The 23,915-nt window shown below is 43.8% G+C and overlaps 1 protein-coding gene across 1 annotated transcript; it reads left to right on the forward strand.

The window, feature by feature from the left end:
• Nucleotides 1–1,148: 1,148 nt before the first annotated feature.
• cfap157 (cilia and flagella associated protein 157) lies at nucleotides 1,149–23,827 on the forward strand. Its single transcript, XM_068011852.1, has 9 exons — nucleotides 1,149–1,385; nucleotides 8,500–8,771; nucleotides 12,091–12,244; nucleotides 14,400–14,667; nucleotides 16,244–16,374; nucleotides 17,603–17,753; nucleotides 20,804–21,018; nucleotides 23,031–23,232; nucleotides 23,604–23,827. Exons 1-9 carry the CDS (start codon nucleotides 1,258–1,260, stop codon nucleotides 23,700–23,702), a joined length of 1,620 nt encoding a protein of 539 aa, XP_067867953.1. The 5' UTR covers nucleotides 1,149–1,257; the 3' UTR covers nucleotides 23,703–23,827.
• The last annotated feature ends 88 nt before the right edge of the window (nucleotides 23,828–23,915 follow it).

Raw genomic sequence — 23,915 nt, forward strand, 5'->3', positions numbered from 1 at the left:
TTGAAAATAAAAACAAGAAATGCTGGAAATACTCAGCAGGTCTGGCAGCATCTGTGGAGAGAGAAGCAGAGTTAACGTTTCAGGTCAGTGACCCTTCATCAGAACTGGCAAAGGTTAGAAATATAATAGGTTTTAAGCAAATAAAGTGGGGGTGGGGCAAGTTGTTGATAGGACAGGGTCACAGAGAATAACTGACAAGAAGGTCATGGAGCAAAGGCAAATGGAATGTTAATGGTATGTTGAAAGACAAAGCGTTAGTGAAGAGAGGGTGTTAATGGACAGAAAAATGAACAGCCCTGGCCCAAAGGACAAACATGAAAAAAGTGGGTAGGCACATGGTAAGAAAAATGAATGATGAAACAAACTGAAATAAAATAAAAATGAAAAAGAAAAAAGAAAAAAAAACTGAAAACAAAAAGGTGGGGTGGTGGGGGCCTCATACTCTGAAATTATTGAAGTCAGTGTTCAGTCCAGCAGGCTGTAGCATACCTAATCGGTAAATGAGATGCTATTCATTTTATTTCAGATTTCCAGGATCTGCAGTATTTTGCTTTTATTTGAGAATTTTAAAATCAAGATGTTGCTTGAGCGGGAACCAATGTAGGTTAGTGGCCTAGCATCAATTTCTATTTGCAGAAGAGCGTTTCAAACTTCCACCAGCCTTTGTGCGAGAAAAGTTTCCTAATTTCACTCGTGAAAGGTCATCCACTAATTCTTAGACTATGTCTCCTAGTGCTAGACTTCCCAACTAGTGGAAATAGTGCAAATAGTTTCTCTCTGGTTAAACTACCTGTTCCTATATCTTGAAAACTTTGATGAAATCACCCCTTTAACCTACACTCCAGGGAATGCAAATGTAATTTGTGTAAATAGTGGCCACATTTGAAGACGTAAAGGAGTAATTCTTTGACTTTCTAGCACCCTGGGGCCCCCTGCGAATATAAAAGGCACTCATTAAATGCATGAATACATCCACCAATGAAGCCAACCATAGTTGCAACTAAAAGCAATAAAGCCCTGGAATGAGTAGCACGTGGTTTGGGCTCCACCATGCACGTGGTTACAGCGGCAACAATAGAAATATCGCGAGAGTTGCGTGCCCCGCCCACTCGCCGGCGCAATGCGCGCATGCGCCAGGAATAATCCCGTTGCTATGGACCGGCGGTTCCTAGCAACAGGGGAGCGGCGAGGCCCCGGGACGGGGGAAGGGAAGCTCAGAGGCAGCGGCAGGACGGCACCGGCAGCAGTAGGGTAAACATGCCGCCCAAAAAGAAGGAGAAAAATGCTGTTCCGCTCATGGAGGAGAATAAACCGGAGCCGCTCACCGTCATGGAGAGGGAGTTGTACCTCATCCAGATCAAAGACCTGGAGGGCAAGGTGGTCAAGTGAGTATGGCTCTCCATCAGAACAATGCTGTGTATACTGCATAAGGGACAGACCACAACTGGAATGCATTGAATTAGGAATATAGAACTTCCCTTCATGGCTGCATTGTCCATAGTTCCCTGAACTCAGGCTCTGTTCCCCTCCTTCAAATCTGTTGTCATCACTCTCTCCTCCATAAACCAGGCCTTGACTCTCCCTCAACCACCCCACCCCCCACCACCGTCTCCAACCTCCCTTTCCTCCCCAAAGTCCTTGTCACTTCCCGAATCCGTGCCTGACTTTCCCTCAACACCATCTCTGTGTTCAGATTTCTGCCCCTTCCCCCCCCCCCCCCCCACACACAGTACCATGACTCTTATCGAAGTCACAAATGACAGCATGTATGACTGTGGCAAAGGTAAACTGTCCCTCCCACCACCCCCCCCCCCCCCCCCCGTCTGCAGCATTTGACTCGCACTATCCTCCTCCAGTGCCTCTCTGCTATCGTCCAGTCCGGAAGTAGTACACTCACCTGGTTCTCGTCGTAGCCAGAGAATCACCTGCGATGACTTCTCTTCCCATTCCTGCGCCCTTACCTGTGGTGTCCCCCAAGGATCTATCGTTGGCCCTCTTCTGTTTCTCATCTACTTGCTAACCCACAATGGCATCATCTGAAAATACAGCATCAGTTTCCACATGTATGTTAATGACACCCTGCACTACCTCACCACCATCACCTCTTTTGACTCCTCCACTGTCTCCAAATTGTCATGCTACTTGTCCCACATACTGGATGAACAAAAATTTCCTTCAACTAAATATTGGGAAAACCGAAGCCATTGTCTTTGGTTCCCATCACAAACTCTCTTTCCTGGCATCCCTGATTTTAATCGCTCCATTGTTGGTAGCCATGCCTTCAGCTGCCTAGACCCCAAGCTCTTGAAACAAAGGATAGCAGTCGACGGATGTTTATGTGAACGGAAAGCTGTTTCCAATGGCATTCCACAGGGCTCAGTGTTGGGTCCCTTGCAGTTTGTGGTATATATTATTGATTTGGACTTAAATGTGGGAGGCATGATTGGGAAATTTTCTAATGACACAGTGAAGAGGATAGCTGTAGGCTCCAGAATGACATCAATGGTTTGATTGAGTGGGTGGAAAAGTGGCAAATGGAATTCAATCCAGAGAAGAGTGAGGTAATGCATTTGGGGAGGGCAAATAAAGTGAGGGAATACACAATGGGAGGATATTGAGAGGGGTCGAAGTGAGAGACCTTAGAATGGATGTCCACAGGTTCCTGAAGGTGGCAGGATAGGTAGATAGAGTGGTGAAGAAGGCATATGGAATGCTTTCCTTTATTGCCTGAGGTATGGAATACACATGCCTGGGCAACTCCATAGTTGCCTCACAGCGACTGAAACAACACGGAAGGCAGCAGTTACAGGTTATAAGTCCAGCTAAAGTGGTGTAGAGATTGGGCGCCACGGGTTGCCTTTGTCGGTGGGAGAGGTGATCGCACCTCACTGGACAGCTACCGTCCGCCTCAAACCGAGCAGAACCAATGAGGTTCTGTCCCGCCACAGTCCACCTGCTTCAATGGGTGCTTGGAGCTCAGGGTCATTGCCCGAAAGGTGGACTGCAACACCGCACCAAACAACATGAAAAAAGGAAAGAAGGTACCAGCCCTTCGCTTTGCAAGCTGGAACGTCAGAACTATATGTCCTGGCCTGTCGGAAGAACTTACACAAACGATTCTCGGAAGACCGCCATCATTAACAACGAGCTCAGTAGACTCAATGTAGACATTGCAGCGCTTCAGGAGACACGCCTCCCCGCGAGTGGATCTCTAGCAGAGCAAGACTACACCTTCTGGCAAGGCAGGGATCCTGAAGAACCAAGACAGCATGGAGTGAGCTTTGCCATCAGAAACTCCTTGCTCAGCATGATAGAGCCTCCCTCAAATGGCTCGGAACGCATTCTGTCCATCTGACTGCTCACCACCTCTGGTCCAGTACACCTTCTCAGCATCTATGCTCCAACACTCTGCTCCCCACCTGAAGCTAAAGACCAGTTTCATGAGGAACTCCATAACATCATTAGCAGCATCCCCAACACCGAACACCTGTTCCTGCTGGGGGACTTTAATGCCAGGGTTGGGGCCGACCATGACTCATGGCCCTCCTGCCTTGGGCACTATGGCGTTGGAAGGATGAATGAGAACGGGCAGAGACTGCTTGAGTTGTGTACCTATCATAACCTCTGCATTACCAACTCGTTCTTTCACATTAAACCCTGTCACCAGGTTTCATGGAGGCACCCAAGATCGCGTCGTTGGCACCAGCTAGACCTCATCGTCACAAGGCCAGCCTCCTTAAACAGTCACACGCAGCTTCCACAGTGCGGACTGCGACACCGACCACTCCCTGGTGTGCAGCAAGGTTAGACTCAGACCAAAGAGGTTGCATCATTCCAAGCAGAAGGGCCGCCCGCGCATCAACACGAGCAGAATTTCTCATCCACAGCTCTTACAAAAATTTCTAAATTCACTTGTAACAGCTGTTCAAAACACTCCCACAGGGGATGCTGAGACCAAGTGGGCCCACATCAGAGACGCCATCTATGAGTCAGCTTTGACCACCTACGGCAAACGTGCGAAGAGAAATGCAGACTGGTTTCAATCTCATAATGAAGAGCTGGAACCTGTCATAGCCGCTAAGCGCACTGCTCTGTTGATCTACAAGAAAGCCCCCAGCGAGTTAACATCCGTGGCACTTAAAGCAGCCAGAAGCACTGCACAAAGAACAGCCAGGCGCTGCGCAAATGACTACTGGCAACACCTATGCAGTCATATTCAGCTGGCCTCAGACACCGGAAACATCAGAGGAATGTATGATGGCATTAAGAGAGCTTTTGGGCCAACCATCAAGAAGATCGCCCCCCTAAAATCTAAATCAGGGGACATAATCACTGACCAACGCAAACAAATGGACCGCTGGGTTGAGCACTACCTAGAACTGTACTCCAGGGAGAATGTTGTCACTGAGACTGCCCTCAATGCAGCCCAGCCTCTACCAGTCATGGATGAGCTGGACGTACAGCCAACAAAATCGGAACTCCGTGATGCCATTGATTCTCTAGCCAATGGAAAAGCCCCTGGGAAGGACAGCATTACCCCTGAAATAATCAAGAGTGCCAAGCCTGCTATACTCTCAGCACTACATGAACTGCTATGCCTGTGCTGGGACGAGGGAGCAGTACCTCAGGACATGCGCGATGCCAATATCATCACCCTCTATAAAAACAAAGGTGACCACGGTGACTGCAACAACTACCATGGAATCTCCCTGCTCAGCATAGTGGGGAAAGTCTTTGCTCGAGTCGCTCTAAACAGGCTCCAGAAGCTGGCCGAGCGCGTCTACCCTGAGGCACAGTGTGGCTTTCGTGCAGAGAGATCGACCGTTGACATGCTGTTCTGCCTTCGTCAGATACAGGAGAAATGCCGCGAACAACAGATGCCCCTCTACATTGCTTTCATTGATCTCGTCAGCAGACGTGGTCTCTTCAGATTACTAGAAAAGATTGGATGTCCACCAAAGCTACTAAGTATCATCACCTCATTCCATGACCATATGAAAGGCACAATTCAACATGGCGGCACCTCATCAGACCCCTTTCCTATCCTCCAGGCGCTTACCCATTGTCTCTCGAGATAAGAAGGCCAAAGAAATGGAATACAAAAGCAGGGATGTAATGCTGGAACTATATAAAACGCTGGTTAGGTCACAGCAGGAGTATTGTGTACAGTTATGGTCACCACATTACAGGAAGGACATAATTGCTGTGTAGAGAGTACAGAGGAGATTTACAAGAATGTTGCCAGGGCTTGAAAGTTGATTCTATGAGGAAAGATTGGATAGGTTAGGGTTGTTTCCCTTGGAACAGAGGAGGCTGAGGGGTGACTTAATTGAGGTGTACAAAATTATGAGGGGCCTAGATAGAGTAGACAGGAAGGACCTGTTTCCCCTAGCAGAGAGATCAATTACAGGGGACACAGATTATGGGTGATTGATAGAAGGAATAAAGGGGACATGAGGAAAAACGTTTTCACCCAGAGGGTGGTGGGTATCTGGAATTTACTGCCAGGAATTCTGGTGGAGGCAGAAACCCTCAATTCTTTAAAAAGGACATGCACCTGAAGTGCTGTAACCTGCAAAGCTATGGACCAGCTACTGGAAGGTGGAATTAGTTTGGGTGGCTAATTTTTGCAGCCGGCATGGACACGACGGGCTGAATGGCCTCCTTCTGTGCCGTAATTTTACTATGGTTTCTATGGTTCTAATTCTCTCGCAAAACCTCTCCACCTCTCTTCCTTTAAGATGCTGCTTAAAAACTTCCTTTTTGACCAATCTTTTGGTCATCTGATTTAATATTTCCTTATGTAGATTGGTATCAAATGTTTTATAATGCTGCTGAGAATGGCCTTGGGATGTTTTATTCTGTTAAAGGTGCTCTATAAATACAAGTTGTTACATACAGTAGAAGTGCAAATATGATTTCTAAGGAACTAGTACAGCCATTATAGCCCACTATAAGGAACATTAAGTAAAGGAGCAAATATACTGTATCTTGAGCATACTGCAGTAACTATACCTCACTGTATATGGAATACATTTGGGTAAAATGATAAATATGTTTCTCAAACTATAATACATTGTGTAAAGAAAATGGAAATACTGTATGAAAATGGAAGTAACTGTTTTCTATAAAGAATATATTGTGTGTAAGTAATTGCAGCAAATGTGAAACCATTGTACTGTACAAGGAATATATTACAGCAAATGCAAAAATTTATGTTCTGTTATAAACCATAACAATGTGCATTTATATAATGTCTTTAACATAGAAAAATGCTTCACAGAGGTTTAAGGAGGAAGAAAGGATTCTGAGCCAGAGGAGTTGTTAGGAAGGATGACAAAAAGCTTGGTCAAAAAGGTGGGTCTTAAAGGAGGAGCAGAAAGTGGAGGATTTAGGGAGGGACTCCAGAGCATGGCCCTCAATTGTGGAATGAAGTTGAGGGAATTTGCATAAGAGAAAGGGTGTCAGAAGAGTGGAGAGCAGATTTGCAGAGCTGGAGGAGGTTTACAGAGATAGGAAGGAGTTAGGCCATGGAGGGATTTAAGCACAAGGATGACAATTTTAAGTTTGAGACATTCGTGAAACAGATTAATTATAAGGTATAAATATGTGCATTTGATTGAACAGGACTTGGTGTGGGATAGCATACAGATAGCAGAGTTTTGGATTTGCTAAAATGGAAAACATTGAAGTAGTCCAGTCTCGGGGTGACAAAAGCATGGACAAAAGTTTCAGCTGCAGATGGGTTGAGACAGGGTCGAGGTGGTGATCCTGCTGAGGAAGTAGATGGTCTTTGTGACTTAGAGGATTTGGGATTCGAAACTCACCTAGAGTTTAATTTAGAATAGAATAAGTGGTTGTTGGGTAGAGACAAGACTTGGCTGTAATCCTCTCTAATGACAATTGTCTGCTGTCACTTATTGTCTAAACTCAATGGTTACTTGGTGTCTGTCACCAATGGAACGGTGTCCCTTTATGAATCTGTGCACAAAGGAAAAGAGAGAAGACGAAAGAGAATTTAATGGTAATTCCTTTTGATACCACCCAACCTATAGGCTTAATAGCTGTGAAGTAATAACCACATGTTTCTTGTGTAATACTCCACAGTTGGATGCCAAAACATAGCACAGCCTTCAAATAATCTATAAATAGCACATCCTGTAAGGATTATTGTTATGACCAGGTGAGAAGAGGTCTAGGGATCCCTCACAGCCTTCACCTGTTCTTACCATAACAGGGTTTAATTTTAAACACACCATGTTTTTAGCTCCCCTTTAGTGAATCTTTGTTCACTGCTTTCCAATTGTAAGGCAAAGAAACCAGCCAAACAGGTTTTCTTAGGTTTAAAGAAGAAAGGTTGAACTTAAACTCTAATTCGGTTAACGCCTACGGATACGTGACGCGCCCACGCTAGCATGCATACGCGATATGCACATGCAAATAGAGATAGAAAAGAGCAGAAGAAATAAAGTGGAAAAGTTTGAGGCACTATCTGAAGATGGTTTTGGTTACTGTTCTTCAAGCTCGCTGTGGAGTCCTTGATTGTAGGTATGTCTTGCTTTTCATTGGGGCCCAGTATTCTTCTTTGGGGCGGCACAGTGGTGCAGTGGTTAGCACCGCAGCCTCACAGCTCCAGCGACCCGGGTTCAATTCTGGGTACTGCCTGTGTGGAGTTTGCAAGTTCTCCCGGTGTCTGCGTGGGTTTTCTCTGGGTGCTCCGGTTTCCTCCCACATGCCAAAGACTTGCTGGTTGATAGGTTAATTGGCCATTATAAATTGCCCCTAGTATAGGTAGGTGGTAGGGAAATATAGGGACAGGTGGGGACAGGTAGGAATATGGAATTAGTGTAGGATTAGTATGAATGGGTGGTTGATGCTCGGCACAGACTCTGGCCGAAGGGCCTGTTTCTATGCTGTATCTCTAAACTAAACTAAAACTAAACTAAACCTTGTTTGATGTAGGAGACATTTCTCTCCTTGAGGTTCACTTGTCTTCAGTGGGTCCAGAGGTTTGTGAGAAAGAGAAAGGAGCAGACAGGAGAGGTCTTTACAGTCCAGGAACAAACAGTCTCTCTCTCTGTGTCTCAAACTGTCTGTACAATTCAAAAAAAACTCAGGTTGCCCAGCAGGTTAGAGATGTGACTAGCTGGTTTGACCACGTCTATTTGTGGATTCACCCATCTTAGCAGTCATCCTGGAATGTAAGCTTCCTCACCTTCAGTGTCTGGTGATCAAAGTACATTGTGGGTTTAATGTGTCGGGGAATGGTCCTTTGTCTCCACAAGCACTGTCTGTCAGTATGTAAATGTTTTTTCCAGCCACAACTGATCTGTTTAACAAGTCATTTCCTCTCTCCAGCAACAGTTTAAAATCAATGTTCATATGACAAAATTACTATGCTTCATTCTTGGCAGGTGGGGGTCTGCATGACAATTATAGAAATTGTTGTCAGTTTTTTGTATTGATTCTAATCGATGCATAATGGCATATACTGTTAAGGTACCAGCGGAGATTAGATGAACTGGAAGTGACAAAAAATGACTCTGACGAGAAGCGTGAGCAGATTGGCAAAGACTTACACGATGTTATTGCCTACCTGAAGAAAGGCCTGAATCAGAAAATTGATGAGATTGCCAATCTGAACGACAAGTTGATTGGCTTGAAACAAGCCAAGGAAACGGAGAAGGATGCCTATGAAACCCAGATGTCACAGTTACATCAAGAGTCTCAGGAAATGAAGGATCAGCTCACATCAGAGAATATGATTTTAGGTACATAAAATGAGGGTTTTTGTTTATTTACCTTTATAATAAGTAGTAATTTTTGTAGAATTTTTCAGATATAATTTTAGTAGCATTAACAGCCAATAATGGACAGCCAAGAGTTCTCACAGGTCCAACCCCAACATTGTCATTAAACCCGCTGACAAGGGCGGTGCTGTCTGTGTTGTTTGACGGACCAATCTCTACCTTGCAGAGATGCAATACCAACTCGGTCACCACCTCCTACCTCCCTCAGACCAAGACCCTGCCACTGAACATCAAGCTATTTTTTCCCAGGTATCACTGACCTCATCTCCTTGGGATATCTTCTCTTCTTGACCCCCCCCCCCCAACCTCATAGTCTCTCAATCCTGCACAGCCTCCTTCTGCCTCCTTCCCAAGATCCACAACAGGACTGATCTAATAGACCCATTGTCTCAGCGTGCTCTTGCTCCACGGAACTGATTTCTTCCTATCTCAACTCTTTTTTTTTTTCTCCCTTTGTCCAGTCTCTTCCCACTGACATCTGCAACTCATCCGACGACATCTGCCACTTTAGCGTTTTCCTGGCTGTAACTGTCTCTTCTTTCCCATGGACATCCAATCCCTGCATACCTCCATCCCCCATTAGGACAGCCTGAGGGGTCTCTGCCTCTTCCTTGAACAGATCACCAACCAGACACCATCCACCACCACCCCCTCCGCCTGACTGAACTTGTTCAGTCATCGAATAACTTCTCCTTGAACTTTACTTGCTTTCTCCAAATAAAAGGTGATGTTATGGGAACCCATATGCATCCTAGCTATGCCTAGCTTTTCATTTGATATGTCAAACGCTCGTTGTTCCAGTCCTACCCAGGTCAACACCCTGACCTCTTTCAGGTACATTGATGGCTGTATTGCTTGCTCGCTTCTAACTGGAATATTTCATCAACTTTTGCTTCCACTTTCCACCCTTCTTTCACCTTCACATGGCACTCGCCGACTCTTCCCTTTCCTTTCTCAACTTCTCTATTTCTATTTTGAAAAATAGACTATAAGCTCACTGACTCCCACAGCTGCTTTGATTACACTTGCTCCCACCCCACTTCTGTTAGTACTGTATTTCATTCTCCCAGTTTCTTTTCTGTTGCATCTATTCTGACCATGCCACCTTCCATACTAGTGCTTCCGATATGTCTTCCTTTTTCCTCAACCAAAGATTCCCCCCCCACCATGGTTGACAGAGCCCTTGACTGTGTCCGTCCCATTTCCCGCACCTGCTCTCACCCCTTCCCCTCACTCCCAGAACCACAATAGGGTTCCCTTTGTCCTCACCTTTCATCCCAGCAGCCTACACCTTCAATGGATCATTCTCCACCATTTCCACCACCTGCACCATGATGCCACCATCAAACAGATCTTCCGCTCCCCTCCCCTTTTAACATTCCGAAGGGACTGTTCCCTCTGAGATACCCTGGGCCATTCTTCAATCATTCCCAGCACCCCCTCTCTTTCCCACAGCATCTTTCCATGCAAGCACAGGAGATGCAACAGCTGCCCTTTTACCTCCTCCCTTCTGAACATTTAGGGCTCCAAACACTCCTCCTAGGTAAAACAGCGATTTACTATTACTTCTTTCAACTTAATATGTAGTATTCAGTGCTCACAATGTGGTCTCCTCTGTATCAGGGAGACAATCACTGATTGGGTGATTGTGGAACACCTCCATTTAGTCTATATGTGTGACCCTGAGCTTCTGGTCACCTGTCATTTTAATTCTCTGCCCCCACTTCCACTCTGACCTCTCTATCCTCAGTCTTTTGCACTGTTCTAATGAAGCTCAATGGAAGTTCAAGGAACAGCACTTCATATTTCATTTAGGCACTTTACTGCCTTCCGGAATTCATGATTATAACCTCTGCTCCCTTTTTTTCGATAGCAGCTGTTGGCAATGATTCTGCTTTTGTCGTTTGCACCTTGCTTAGACCCATCTTTTGTTACTTTAGCTGTCCCCTTTTACTATCCCCTTCTGCCTTGCACTATCATCTCTTTTGTTATTTACTCTCTCTTGCCTTCTGCATTGGTTCCTGGTCACCCAGCGACTCAAATTTAAAATCCCTTCATGACCTCACTCCTCCCTATCTTTGTAGTGCTACAGTCCCCTCCCCAAACTCTCTATAGCTCTGACTCTTGCCTTTTGAGCAAGCACTCTTTACCCCCATCCCCACCTCACCCTTCCCCACATCAGCAGAACACTCTGTTGCTCTGATTCTGGCCAAATTGCACCCCTCCTCCAAGGTGAACACCCTAGAAATCACTTCCTAACCCCCTCTGACTCATTGCCTCCCTCACCTCCTTAAAGGCGCACACCTTTCACCAAACTATTAGTCACCTACTAGCTTTTTTCTTGGCTCTTGATTACGCTTCACTGAAGCATCTTTGGATTTTTTAGGTTAAATTTACTATGTAAATGCAAGTTTTAGATTGAAACAAAAAAACTGCATATTGTGGAAACATCAGCTTCTGTGAAAAGATGGTTTGATGTTTCTGATGTATATCCTTCATCAGAGCTCTACTAGGAATGTTGGATGAGGACAGGACAGATCACAGTTATGAAATCTTTCATGTTTGAATAATCTGGTAATTTCTGCAATATTCTAGGGGGCTAGTGTTTACCTATGGGAACTATACCTCATTATAAGTCGCCAAACTCTCTCAAGGGCAGGTAAAGATATAATCTCCCTTATTCTCAAATAGGAGATTCCAATAATAGAACTGGCTTCCAAGTGAACTCAGGCACAAAAGAAGGCTCCTATCCAGACATAAGTACTCTCCTGTTTTCTGCATCAGAAAGTTGCACAAATCTGTTGAGTTCAGGCTTTATGGGAAGGATGCAAGGATAGATAACTGTCTGTGGCCTACTCCATCTTGCCTTGAAACCTAGGATGATGTACAAGTGCCAGCAGACTCCAGAGGTTAGAAATAAGATAAACCAATGGAGGGAAGGGAAAACTATTTACCACTCCCAATCAAAATGGCAGGCAAGAAATCTGCTCTAGAAATTGTGCAAATGAGTTGGAATAGATGTTTAAAAGCAGATGGGAGTGATCAGTGTTGTAATTCCCCTCCCTATGGGGAAGTCCCTTGCCTTTACCCAGAGCATCGACTTGTTGGCACCAGCAAAGCCATGATACTCACCAAGAATAATGGGAAAGGAAACAACAACTGCTTCCTACAAGTCCATGTCAAGGTCTGTTAAGGCAGAAGCGCACTGGGCCACTATCCTAGCTTGTGATGGAATTTTATTAGGAAGGTTGCTATTCCGTGCTCTCCACTTGTTTTACAGCTGGCAAGCTAGATGCACTTGAGGAGTTTCGAGTTCAGAAGGAGGAATTGATGGCAAAGTTTGCTGCACTTGAAGAACAGTTACAGAAGCAGGAGAAAGAGCACAGTGACATTATTTACAACTTGGAGAGGAGGGCGGTGGTGGATAAAGATAGGTAAGATCTTTCATTTCTTTTCTAACTCAGCTCTTCCTGTCCTGAAGTTGTTGAATTTTGTTGAGGGAACCATTCCACGGGTATCAGCAATGCTCCAGTAATCTGTCCAAGTGGGCATTCTGCACTTTTTGAATCACAGAATGGTTCAGCACAGAAGGAAGCCATTCAGCCCATCAAGTCCGTGCTGGCTCTCTACAACAGCAATACAGCCAGTCCCATTCCCCCATCCTTTCCCAGTAGCCTTGCAATTTCTTTTCCCTTTGCGTACTTATTTAATTCCCTTTCGAAAGCCATGATTGAATCAACTTCCACCACCCTGTCAGGCAGTGCATTCCAGATCATAACCGCTTGCTGCATAACAAAGTTTTTCCTTAGGCTGCCTTTGGTTCTTTTGCCAATCACCTTAAATCTGTGTCCTCTGGTTCTCGACCTTTCCGCCACCTTTCTACTTTGTCTAGACCCCTCGTGATTTTGAACACCACTATCAGGTCTCCTGTCAACCTTCTCTGCTCTAAGGAGAACAACCCCAGCTCCTCCAATCTATCCACATAATTGAAGCCCCTCATCCCTGGAACCATTCTCATAAGTCTTTTCTGCACCCTCTCTAATGCCTTTACATCTTTCCTAAAGTGCGGCGCCCAGAATTGGTCACAATCCTCCAATTGTGGCTGAACCAGTCTTTTATAAAGGTGGTTCGCAACTTGCTTGCTTTTGTACTTTATTCTTCTATTTATAAAGCCCAGGAAAATATCAACCAAGCATGCCACTTCCTGATCACTGTCCAGTGACTCATGTTGGAAGGTACACCCCTTTCTCAACTTGCCCTCCTACCTTCACTGATTTGTGCACACATATCCCCATCTTGCACCCGCTTTAGAATTTTACCCTTTAGCTTATTTGTGAGCACAGATAGTGGGTGATGACAAGCTACTTGACTGTGGGACATCACAGTTAAGTCAGAGAGTGTCCTCACCTGACATCTACACACAAATGCTTACCATCAGGGTTTAGGAGTGAGAACCCTAACTAATATTTTCCTCTGTCCCCAGCCCAGTGATGCTAAGGTGAATTGCAGTACTGCTCCCATCACTCATAATTTGATAGTAAACTACCAGTTTCACTTAAGATCACAAGCTGGTGTGGTGTCAGGTTGGTTCACTTGTATAAATCAATACTGTATCCGATTTGAGACTGGTTGTCAAAAACAGAAACGAGAGTTTCAGTTCCCACAATTGACATCCCATGGTTTGAGCCAAACAAAAATGAAGTATTTATTTCCCAGATATTCCACTGTTCATGTTTGCTCTCGTGTTTTCTGCTGCTGTCTTAAAAGCACTGGACTGTCCTGAAAATTAGATTGTGGTTGAACTTTTTGTTAAATGTGCAAGTTTTGAATTTTTTTTTTTTAAAACTGCATATTATAGAAATACACAGCAGGTCCATCAGCTTCTATGAAAAGAAAAGATAGTTTGATCCCAGTTCAACACTGTACCCACCCCAGCCTCTAAGGACCACTAGTTTGACTGCTTAGTACCTGAGGAAACTCACTGTAGCAAGCTGTGGTGGTTAGTTGAGTTGCAATTTGCAAAAGGGCCTTCAAATGGGTGTTGTGCCCCCATATGCATATGAAAAGCACCTAATGGCAGTTTCAGGTGCACATCCTGGATGCCTATGGAGCGGCCCTAACCAAAATGACAAAAGTGGCACACTTCTGCCCTGGAATGAACATGCATGCGCCATCTGCTGTATTGGACCCTTGAAAAACCAGTGCAGTTTGGTCCAGTTTCTAGGCCTCTGACTCTCATTGAGGTATGGTTCCACAAGCACCGTCAGCCCTCCTGTTTCTTGGCCATTTGTCACGTGTGAACCTTGATGTCAAGTATCAAAATACCATATGCTGGTGGTGGCGGGGGGAAGGGCAATACAGGTAACAGTAGTCCTGTTCTCACCCAATGTCCACGTGGATGTGCCTTCTAGCAACGAGTTATTGGACAGTGATCCGAAAGCGGGATGCTTGGTTGATATTTTCCCTTCCCTAGTCCAAGGGCCCTGATCCTATTGGAGTATTTCAGCCACCTAGTGAAAGGACACGAGTTGATTCAGCACAAAGCAGGAGTCGAATCTGTAACCATTACCTACTAAATTATTCCTGTAGGTTAAAGAAGGAATTGGTTTCGCGAGTGAACGCTGTAGCTGCAGAGTTCCGCCGTATCTCAAAAAAGCAGATGGCAGAGACAACAAAAAGGGCCATCCGTGAAAATGCATCTATCAGCAACCAGCTGGGAAAGATGTCAGACAAAAGCTTGAAAATAATCAAGGAAAATGACGAGCTGAAAATGGAAGCAAAGAAGCAATGGAGAACCATTCATATCTTGGAGGAAAGTCAGAAAGAGCTGGCCAAAAAGAATCTCAGCAACCTGAAGGTTTGGTATTTATCTGGGAGGAAGTGTTCCATGGGGTGGGGGTGCTGGTTAGTTTGCAATAGCATCATCATGAATTTATACAGCATCTTTAACATTAGAGAAATGTCCCAAGTGCTTCATAATGATATGACCCTGAGCCAAAAAAGGGGATATTAGGAGGGGTGAACAGAAACTTGGTCAAACAGTTGGATTTTAAGGAGATTCTTAAAGGAGGAGGTGGTAATTGTCATATCTTATGCATAGAAGGAGGCCATTTGGCCTACCATGCTTGTGGCAGCTCTTTGAAAGAATTATCCAGTTAGTCCCAGACCTCTGCATTTCCCCAAAGCCCTGCAATTTTTTCCCCTTCGAGTATTTATCCAATTCACTATTCAATCCACTCTACCAATTTTTAGGCAGTGCATTCCAGATTAAAATAACTCAGTGTCTAAAGAAAATTCCCCTCCTCAGCTCTGGCTCTTCTGCCAGTTACCTTAAGTGGGTTCTCTGGTTACCGACCCTTCAGCCAATGGAAATTGTCTGTTTATTTACTCCATTAAATCTCTTCATGATTTTGAACACCTCTATTAAATCTCCCTTTTGATTTTCTCTGGTCTAAGAAGAGCAGTCCCAGTTTCTCTAGTTTTTCCACATAACTGAAGTCCCTCATCCCTAGTACAATGTTAGTAAATCTCCTCTCCACCCTGTCTTAAGGCCTGAACATCGTTCTTAAAGTGTGATGCCCAGAATTGGAAACAATACTCCAGTTGAGGACTAGCCAGCGATTCATAAAGGTAGAACATCACTTCCCTGCTTTTGTACGCTATGCCTCTATTTGTATAGCCAAGAATTCAGCAGACTATTGTAACGACGTTATCAACTTGTCCCACCACCATCAAAGATTCTGTCTGCGCAGTCCAAGGTCTCTCTGTTCCTGTACCCTCTTTTAAAATTGTATAATGTAGTTTATATTGTCTCTCCTCATTCATTGTTCCAAAATGCATCACTTCACTCTTCGCTGAGTTAAATTTCATCTGCCATGTAACTACCCATTTCAATAGTCTGTTATGTCCTCCTGAAGCCTGCGACTATTCTCCTCCCTGTTTAGTACTATTCCAAGTTTTGTGTCAAGTTCAGACTTTGAAATTATGCCCTGTATACCCAAGTCCAGGTCATTAATATACATCAAAGACAGCAGTGCTCCTAATACCAATCCCTGGGGGACATCACTGTAAACCTCTCTCCAGCCCAAGAAACAACCATTTACCATTAGTCTCTGCTTCCTGAACCTTAGTCAATTCTGTATCCAGGCTGTCATTCTGCCAGTAATCCCATGGGGTTCAATTTTGCTGTTAAGTCTATTTTGTAATACTTTATCAAATACATTTTGAAAACCATTAAAGAGCCACATGCAACCTATAAGATGCCAATTATCAGCCCCTTCGCCACTTCTGGTTGATATGGTTGAATACTACACTATGGGATACATTCAACCAGAGTCTTTGGAGGAAGATCTGCTTCTCATTTTCAATGGTCTAACCATTATGCAAGTTTCCTCCCTACAATCCACTGGAGTCAATTGTTTGTTGAATTTCAGGTTATCCAAATGCTGACTGAGAAATGCAAACAGCAGCGGGAATCAATGGAAAACAGTGTGCAGAGAGAGGAGATGATCCCGCAACTTGAGTTGGCCATTGAGAAACTCGAGGGACAGAATGAATCGCTAAGGTATGTGCTAAAGAGCTGAATTTCAGAGGTGAGTGACTGCCCTTGACATCAAGGCAGCATTTGACCGAATGTGGCACAAGTCAGGAATGTGATGAAATAATCTCCACTTTCTGGGATGAGTACAGTTCCAACAAGGCTCGAGAAGCTTGACACCATCTAAGACAAAGCAGCCAGCTTGATTGGCACCCCATCGACCATGTTAAACATCCACTCCCTTCACCACTGGTGCACCATGCCTGCAGTGTGTACCATCTACAAGATGCACTGCAGCAAATCGCAAGGCTTCTTCGACAGCACCCTCTCAAACTCCTGAAGGACAAGGACAGCAGGTGCATGGGAACTCCACCACCTCCAAGTTCCCTTCCAAGTCAAATACATTGCTATTCCTTCATTGTCGCTATATCAAAATCCACAAACTCCCTCCCTAACAGCACTGTGGGTGTACTTTCACCACAAGGATTGCAGTGATTCAAGGTGGCAGCTCAACACTACCATCTCCCAGGCAGTGGGTGATCGGCAATAAATGCTGGCCTAGCCAGCGACACCCACATCCCATGAATGAATTTTTTAAAAAACGACAGTTTTCCTCCTCAGAATGTAGAAAAGAGCAAATTGGACCAGGCAAGATCCCTGACCACAACTCTTTGTAGTGGCTTGCTGTTAACCTTGCCTGGAATCTTCTGCATATCTTTCCCAGTAAGACTGCAGACTTGGACCTACAGGATAGTTGTATTAAATTCAATGGCTCCTCTCTTTCCTGAGAATAAATTAATCTATTGTAAACACTTTCTCTCAAAAAGAGATATTCCATCACCCAAGAACCCTGCCTAGCCTGCGGAGTGTTTTCCAGCATTTTCTGTTTTCATTTCAGAAGCTGACCAAAGCTCTCTGCTAGTAAACTATGCCATTTTAGCTGGTTTGTGGGGGTAGCACAATTGTGGGGGTCCCTAAACTTTGCTCATCCAATCTGAGTCTAAGCTGTCTGGATATAATTAAATGGGGAATGTTCCTACAAGTGTGAGCTTTATATAGAGCAAACAGAAATAATCTGTTAAACATTGTAATGGTTTTCTGCACATTTCGGGGTCCATTGAGGGAGAGTTAACCCTAGTGGTTGGGGGAGGAGTGGGCCTTGGTCAGTATAGGAAATAGGGAATTACTGACCCTTGTTAATGAGCAGTTATGTTTAAAGATTACTTGCTCTGATCTCTCCTCACATAATCTTCAGGGAAGAAATAACCTTCCTTCAGAAGGAGCTGCAGACAAAGCAATCTCATTTGGAGGCTCAGAAGACACTCATGGAACAACAGGAAAAGCGCAAGAAACAGGTGGAGAAAGTCCTGTCTGATGCTGCTTATGCTTTGAAAGATGCCTTACTGGTAAAATAAACACTTCCATTTTGAGAGTAGATTCATTATTGCTGCCCTCTGGTTACAAAAGTAGTGCATGGTGCCCACTTAGAAACCTGACATAAAAGAAAGATGTCCACTTTTGTGAGATTCCTGACACCCTTTGAAATGGTCTATTATTTATTTAGTGGTACAGCTAATTTCTCTACCCAACAAGCTGCACCATGGATTGCTACTATGTATTTTGCAGCCATGCTTTGTCCCTGTCATTGGCTTCTGATCTTGGCAGTACCAGGGTGTCGAGGTACAAAGTGAAGACCACTGAGATGTAGGGAAGTGCCAGATTTGATTCATGATCAGAGTTGGGTTCCACTAGTTGGCCTCGGCCAAGATGCTATGAATGGCCTTAGCATCACTAGCCTAGGGAAGGTTCCTGCTCCTGAACTCTATCCAGCAATCCCTGCAGAAAAGTGTACGTGGATGTCAGAGGAGGAAAAGGTTAAATTTGGCAGGGGGCTCCCTGTGAAGGATTAGACTTCCAGCACTCGCTGTTCAAGCTCACAGCTTGGACTCCGTACCGAAGGACTGCCAAGGTCCTAGGGACCATATGGTAGCATGATTCAGTGCCTGCAGAAATAAAAGCCAAAGATTAATTACACTGTTCTTCCTGTTGGAATTAGAACATTAACTTCTTCAACTCAAAATCTTTCTCAAATTAATTTATATTAGGAGCTTCCTGCAATTTGGTAACTGTGAAAGGCCCTCATGAGGTTAAAGGCTAGCACAGCTGGAGCATGCTTCTTGTTACCCACAAGCCTGCACCAAGCCCAAAGTGCAGTTTTTGCTTAGTAGCATATAAGAAACCATTATGGTATATTTAAGCATGTAGTCGTCACTTGCACACTTGAACCCACCTAGTTTTAAGCTCATTTTCTTCTTCCCTCCACCGCGCCCTCCACCCCCCCCCCCCCCCCCCCCCGCCACTGTGAGGAAGCTTTTCAGTTTCCTGCTTGTCGAGACTGACCATTTTCACATCTGTTACAAGAATACAGCTATTACCAGGTTTTAGCTGTTGTGTTGCATTATTGGAATCTGACTCTGCTTTGTATTTACATTAAATAGTTTGCAGCTGTTTGGAAGGGTCTCATTGCAGATCTTGCAAGCCTTAATAAATAAACATCTGGGAGATAGAGGAAGAGAGGGCAGTATTTGATTTGTCTCTCCTTTGCACACCATATCCATCCCAGCAGACATGCTTTTCATTCATTAAGCCTTGAGGGGTACTGTAGCATGATGGTCATGTCACTGGACTAGTAAACCAAAGGTCTGACTTAATGATCTGGAGACTTTAATTCAAATCCCACCATGGCAGCTGAGGAATGTAGAAAGAAAGAAATACTTAAATTTATATAGCACCTTTCACAACCACCGAATGTCTGAAAGCTCTTTACAGCTAAGGAAGTATTTTTGAAGTGTAGTCACTGTTGTAGGAAATATGGCAGCCAATTTGCACACAGCAAGCTCCCACAAGCAGCAATGTGATAATGACCAGATAATCTGTTTTAGTGCTGTTGATTGTGGTATAAATATTGGCCGGGACACCGGGGATAACTTCCCTGCTCTTCTTCAAAATAGTAGCATGGAATCTTTTATGCCCACCTGAAAGAGAGGATTGGGCTTTGGTTTAACATCTCATCTGAAAGACAGCACCTCCTGCTGTGCAGCACTCCCTCAATACTGCACTGGAGTGTCGGTCTTGATTTTTGTGCTCAAGTCCAGGATGTGACTTGAACCCGGTACCTTCTGACTCAGAGGCGAGAGTGCCAGCAACTGAGCTACAGCTGACACAATTTAAATTCAATTAATTAAATAAATTTAGAATAAAAAGCTGGAATTAATAATCAAAAAAATACTATTATAGCACGCAACTTTCCTAACATTTCTTAAAGACAGAACCTATACGTTCTCTCTTTATCCTTACTGTTTTAGATAAAGCTGAATTTAAAGAAAAAAGCTTTGACTTTGAGTGGGGAAGTCCTTTTTTGTGGCAGTCGGCAATCAGACCCCAGTTCTGATCAAAGATCACAGACCTAAAACGTTAACTCTGCTACTATGTCCACAGATGCTGCCAGATCTGCTGCATGTTTGTAGCATTTCTGTTTTTATTTCAGATTTCCAGTATCTGCAGTATTTTGCTTTTGTTTTCAGTGAGAATGGGTTTTGTTTGCTGTTGCAATGCAGATCACCCTACACAAAATGCTGTGAATTCCACTTGGAGTTGACTGTCTCTTTTTTTGGGTGTCAAGGACCTTTACTGGGAAGATGTAAACATTACCAGGCTGATGCTCATTTTCTGGGCCGTTGACAAGTTGTTTGACGTGATGTGTGTTTGTTGAGGATACTCTTCAAAGAACTTACTTTTTATATTGTTTTACTCGTGTACAATCCAGGAGCATCCTTGGGGGTTTTCAGTTCCCTGCTTCACTCTGTGTGAAGGAGTTAAAAGGAGATCTGAGGATAATCTCTCTTATAAACTACATCAGAAACCCACATTCTGCAGCTAATGAAAAGAACTATGCACTCTTGTGCTTGCTTCCTCATTCCAAAACAGTTTATATTGTATAAGTTTGGTTATTTTAGTATTTTTTCCTTGTTTTCTTGATTGATTTTTCAGCCATAAGAAATATTGGCCATATACTCTTAAGATTGCACCCCCTTGTTTTGGATTTCCCACTATAGGAAATAGTTTCTCTGTATCTTCTCTATCAAATCCCGAAATCATTTTAATACTTCTATACTCAGGAATACAAGCCACGTTTATACAACCTGGCCGCCTCATTTAATCCATAGGGAATCAAGGGATATGGCGAGTGGATGGGAAGGTGGAGCTGAGACCCAAGATCAACCAAGATCATTTTTGAATGGCAGAGCAGGCTCGATGGGCCATATGGTCTACTCCTGCTCCTATTTTTTGTGTTCTGACTTTGAAACCCCAGCAACTGTTGGTGTGAACGTTTCTAGAATTGGGAATGGGTTTTATCTTGAGCATGTTCTGATGGTGCCATGCCCTTTCTTTGCAGGACAAAACAGAATGTGCAGATGAAACCTTTCCTACCACCAATCAAGAGAAAACAGATTCTGAGGTGCTGCTGTACGCTCATCGCAGTCAAATGATGGAGAAACTGTTACTCTTACTGAACAGCGCAGCCGTACTTGGACTTGGGCCTTCGCTGGGGGAATTCAGTAAAGACAAGCTGCCTTTCCTAGAACACAAACCTGCGAACCTTCAGGAGACGTAGGTTGCACGCATAGTCTAAGAATTAAACAAGGGGCAGCATTAATCTTACTAGAATTTGCTGCCTGCATTTGTTTTGTTATTTTGAAAAGATTTTCATTGATTTAATTTCCCCAGTGTGCCCTCATTTTAAAATCCAGTTTCTCTCCAATTTTATTCCTCGCCTTGTAGCTGCTGTGTCTTCCTGGATTAGGCTGTTCTCTGTACGTGAGCCAAGACTGTGAATATCAGCAGCCTTGCCCTGCTGCAGGGAAAGCAACAGGCTCGACTTTTCTCTTACACAGTTTCTAACAACAGTTACTGGTTGGTTATTAGCTTGAGCTCTGGAATATTTCATTTGAAAGCTTATGAGCTCAGTCACTGAAACCAGTTGTAACACCCAACTCCACTTCAGCTGAGATCATCTAATTTAGCACAGTCTAAGGTTTAAACCCATTCAGTTCCACTTTACACTTAAAGTTGGTAACTTTACCAACTGAGTTCTTAGGGAGAGCACAACTGCAATCTTTTTTTAAATAAAAAATCAACATGTTATGACATGTAAATGAATTTAAGGAAATAATACAGCCTTCTAATTTAGCATATTTTATTTTCCTGTACATATGAAATTAAAAACTACTCCCTGAAATAATGGCCCCGATTTTGCGGTAGTATTCACAGCGAAACTGCCAGCGTCTAGTGTCATTACTCCTCTGAAACTGACAGCGACTTCTGGAATCTGTGCGTGCGCAGTTAAACATGGAAACCCAGAAATTGCAGTCAGTGATTCTATGTTTCTCCATAGGGTGCGTCGTTGAAGTCCCGTACCCCCTCCTCCGCACCCCCAGAGTGCAATCAATTAGAAATCATTGAACTGATGGGAACTTCCATTCTAATACTCTTATTCTTGTGTAAAAGCCTTTGGAAAAAGTTACACCTTGTTGAATGTGGTGTAACTGAGTTTGTAACAGCGTACTGAGTTTATAATTACTGCTATACAGACTCACTGGCCCTGAAAGAGTAATTTTATATTTGTTGAATGCCCCATTTCTCCAGTATGTTAAGAAATTACACATTTAAAAAAAAATTAAGTTTATGATATCTTATCTTCTAGCTTAATCCCATATATATGCTCCAATCATTTATTTTTCTATTTGTAAAACTAAATGTGAAGTGATTTAGAGATTTTTACTTCCTGCTTTGCTGTCTGTAAGAATACTTCAGTGTGATTGATTACTCTGCTTGATGCCATCACTGTTGCTGGATGCCTGGAGATCTTGACTTGGCGCCAGATTCAAACTGATGTCGGGAAAAGGGAAATCCACACCACAGATTGCTAGATCTTTGTGGGCTGCTTTCTTCAGCGGTGAGCACCATTGTATGGATGCTGACCGTGAAATCCAGCCCACAGTGTTAGCCTCCCAGGCTGGCAATGCACTCTTAAATTGAGTAATTTTTTCTGTTGTCAGTTTTCTCCTTCCCCTCCCAAAGGTGCTGATTTATCTTGGGATACTATTCTACAGGTGCAGGTAGCTCTCCTGTGCTTCACCCGAGTCATTCTTCTGGTGGGGTGTGAAACCAACATTGCACCCGATCTGGTCAGTTTCCTTACGTGGTGGGTTAGGTTGAAATTATTCCCGGGGCGGCAGATTATTTAGCCATTGAAGGCATCCCAACTAAATGGGATCCTGAAATCTACACACATACACTTTCTGCAGAAGTCAGGAGCCCCAAATCCTGCCTGATTACACCCCCTCTCCCTTGCTGAAGGGTGCTGCGACTAATGATACTGTAAAATGTGCTCTCCCAGTTGAGATCAGCTAACATGGCAAAGTACAGTAATCAAACCTAAGATGCTCTGGCCTGTATGGATCAGTATTTTACCAGTTGTTTCCATTATCCACCTGGTCTTGGTTGCAGCTTTATGTGTAGTTCTTTATAGGTATCTTTTGGCTGTAGCAATTTGCATGTAACCATAGCACTACCAGTAACAATTATCATCACCCAAACCACATTCCCCATTTTCTCCACAGATATGCTTCTGCCTCTCCACCCATCAAAGGACCAGGCATTCTTCCCCACTATAAAGTAGGTGATCTGGGACTGGTTCCAAGGCCCAAGCAAATGCCTCCTAGCCTTGCTGACAAAGTGGGCCAGCTGTCGAAGACAACACGTCTTGGTTTGCTCAGACCATTTTCGACATCAGCTCCAACCCAAACGACTTGTTTGTCCAAGGTAAATCTCCATTTGCTCTGAAAACACTTAACGTGGACTCAAGGCTGCTTCAGTGACAGTAACTTTCATCTTTGGAATGCAGATTCAGTTCCAGTCTGTACCTGTACCAGTGGAGGAGTGCCTCTATCTGCTGGTTCTAAGGGTCTTGTATGAAATAACAATGGGCAAGTAAGAGTGGAAATTGCAGAGGTTCTGGCCACAATCTTCCAATCCTCCATGTATAAGGGGTTGGTGCCAGAGGACTGGAGGATTGCAAATGTTAACACTGTGGTGTTCTGCACTGTGAAACTATGTTTTTCACCTCAGCTTTTCAATAATGGTTAAAAAAAAAAACAGAGACTTAATATTTCTTTCCCCCTTGTTATTTGTAGGATTCAGCTACTGCAGATCATGGAATGCAGGCCACAATCCTGCCAAATATTGCTGTGGCGTCCTGCCTTCAAGACCAAGTTTGCTACCAAACTAGTTAGATTTTAGTGATCATCAGCAAATTTTGTAGCTAAACTCAATTAGATTAATTATCAACTAGTGTACTCACTGACTTTATAGTTCTTTGTCCATGATTTTGATATCTATTTCCTGTTCAAAAGAAATTAATAAAATTAGAAGTTTTTAAAAATAAAACTTCATTGCTGTTGTCTTTGAGGCAGTAACTACAATGATTTGTTTTTAAGGAACTTGTT

Source organism: Heterodontus francisci, chromosome 32 (genome assembly GCF_036365525.1).
Source record: "Heterodontus francisci isolate sHetFra1 chromosome 32, sHetFra1.hap1, whole genome shotgun sequence".
In the NCBI taxonomy this organism is placed as follows: domain Eukaryota; kingdom Metazoa; phylum Chordata; class Chondrichthyes; order Heterodontiformes; family Heterodontidae; genus Heterodontus; species Heterodontus francisci.

Bases quoted from the DNA above. Each gene is read 5' to 3' on its own strand.
- cfap157 (XM_068011852.1), top strand. From the start codon at position 1,258: ATGCCGCCCAAAAAGAAGGAGAAAAATGCTGTTCCGCTCATGGAGGAG. The intron at 1,386-8,499 runs GTGAGTATGGCT...TATACTGTTAAG, and splicing joins CTGGAGGGCAAGGTGGTCAA to GTACCAGCGGAGATTAGATG. The intron at 16,375-17,602 runs GTATGTGCTAAA...CATAATCTTCAG, and splicing joins GGACAGAATGAATCGCTAAG to GGAAGAAATAACCTTCCTTC.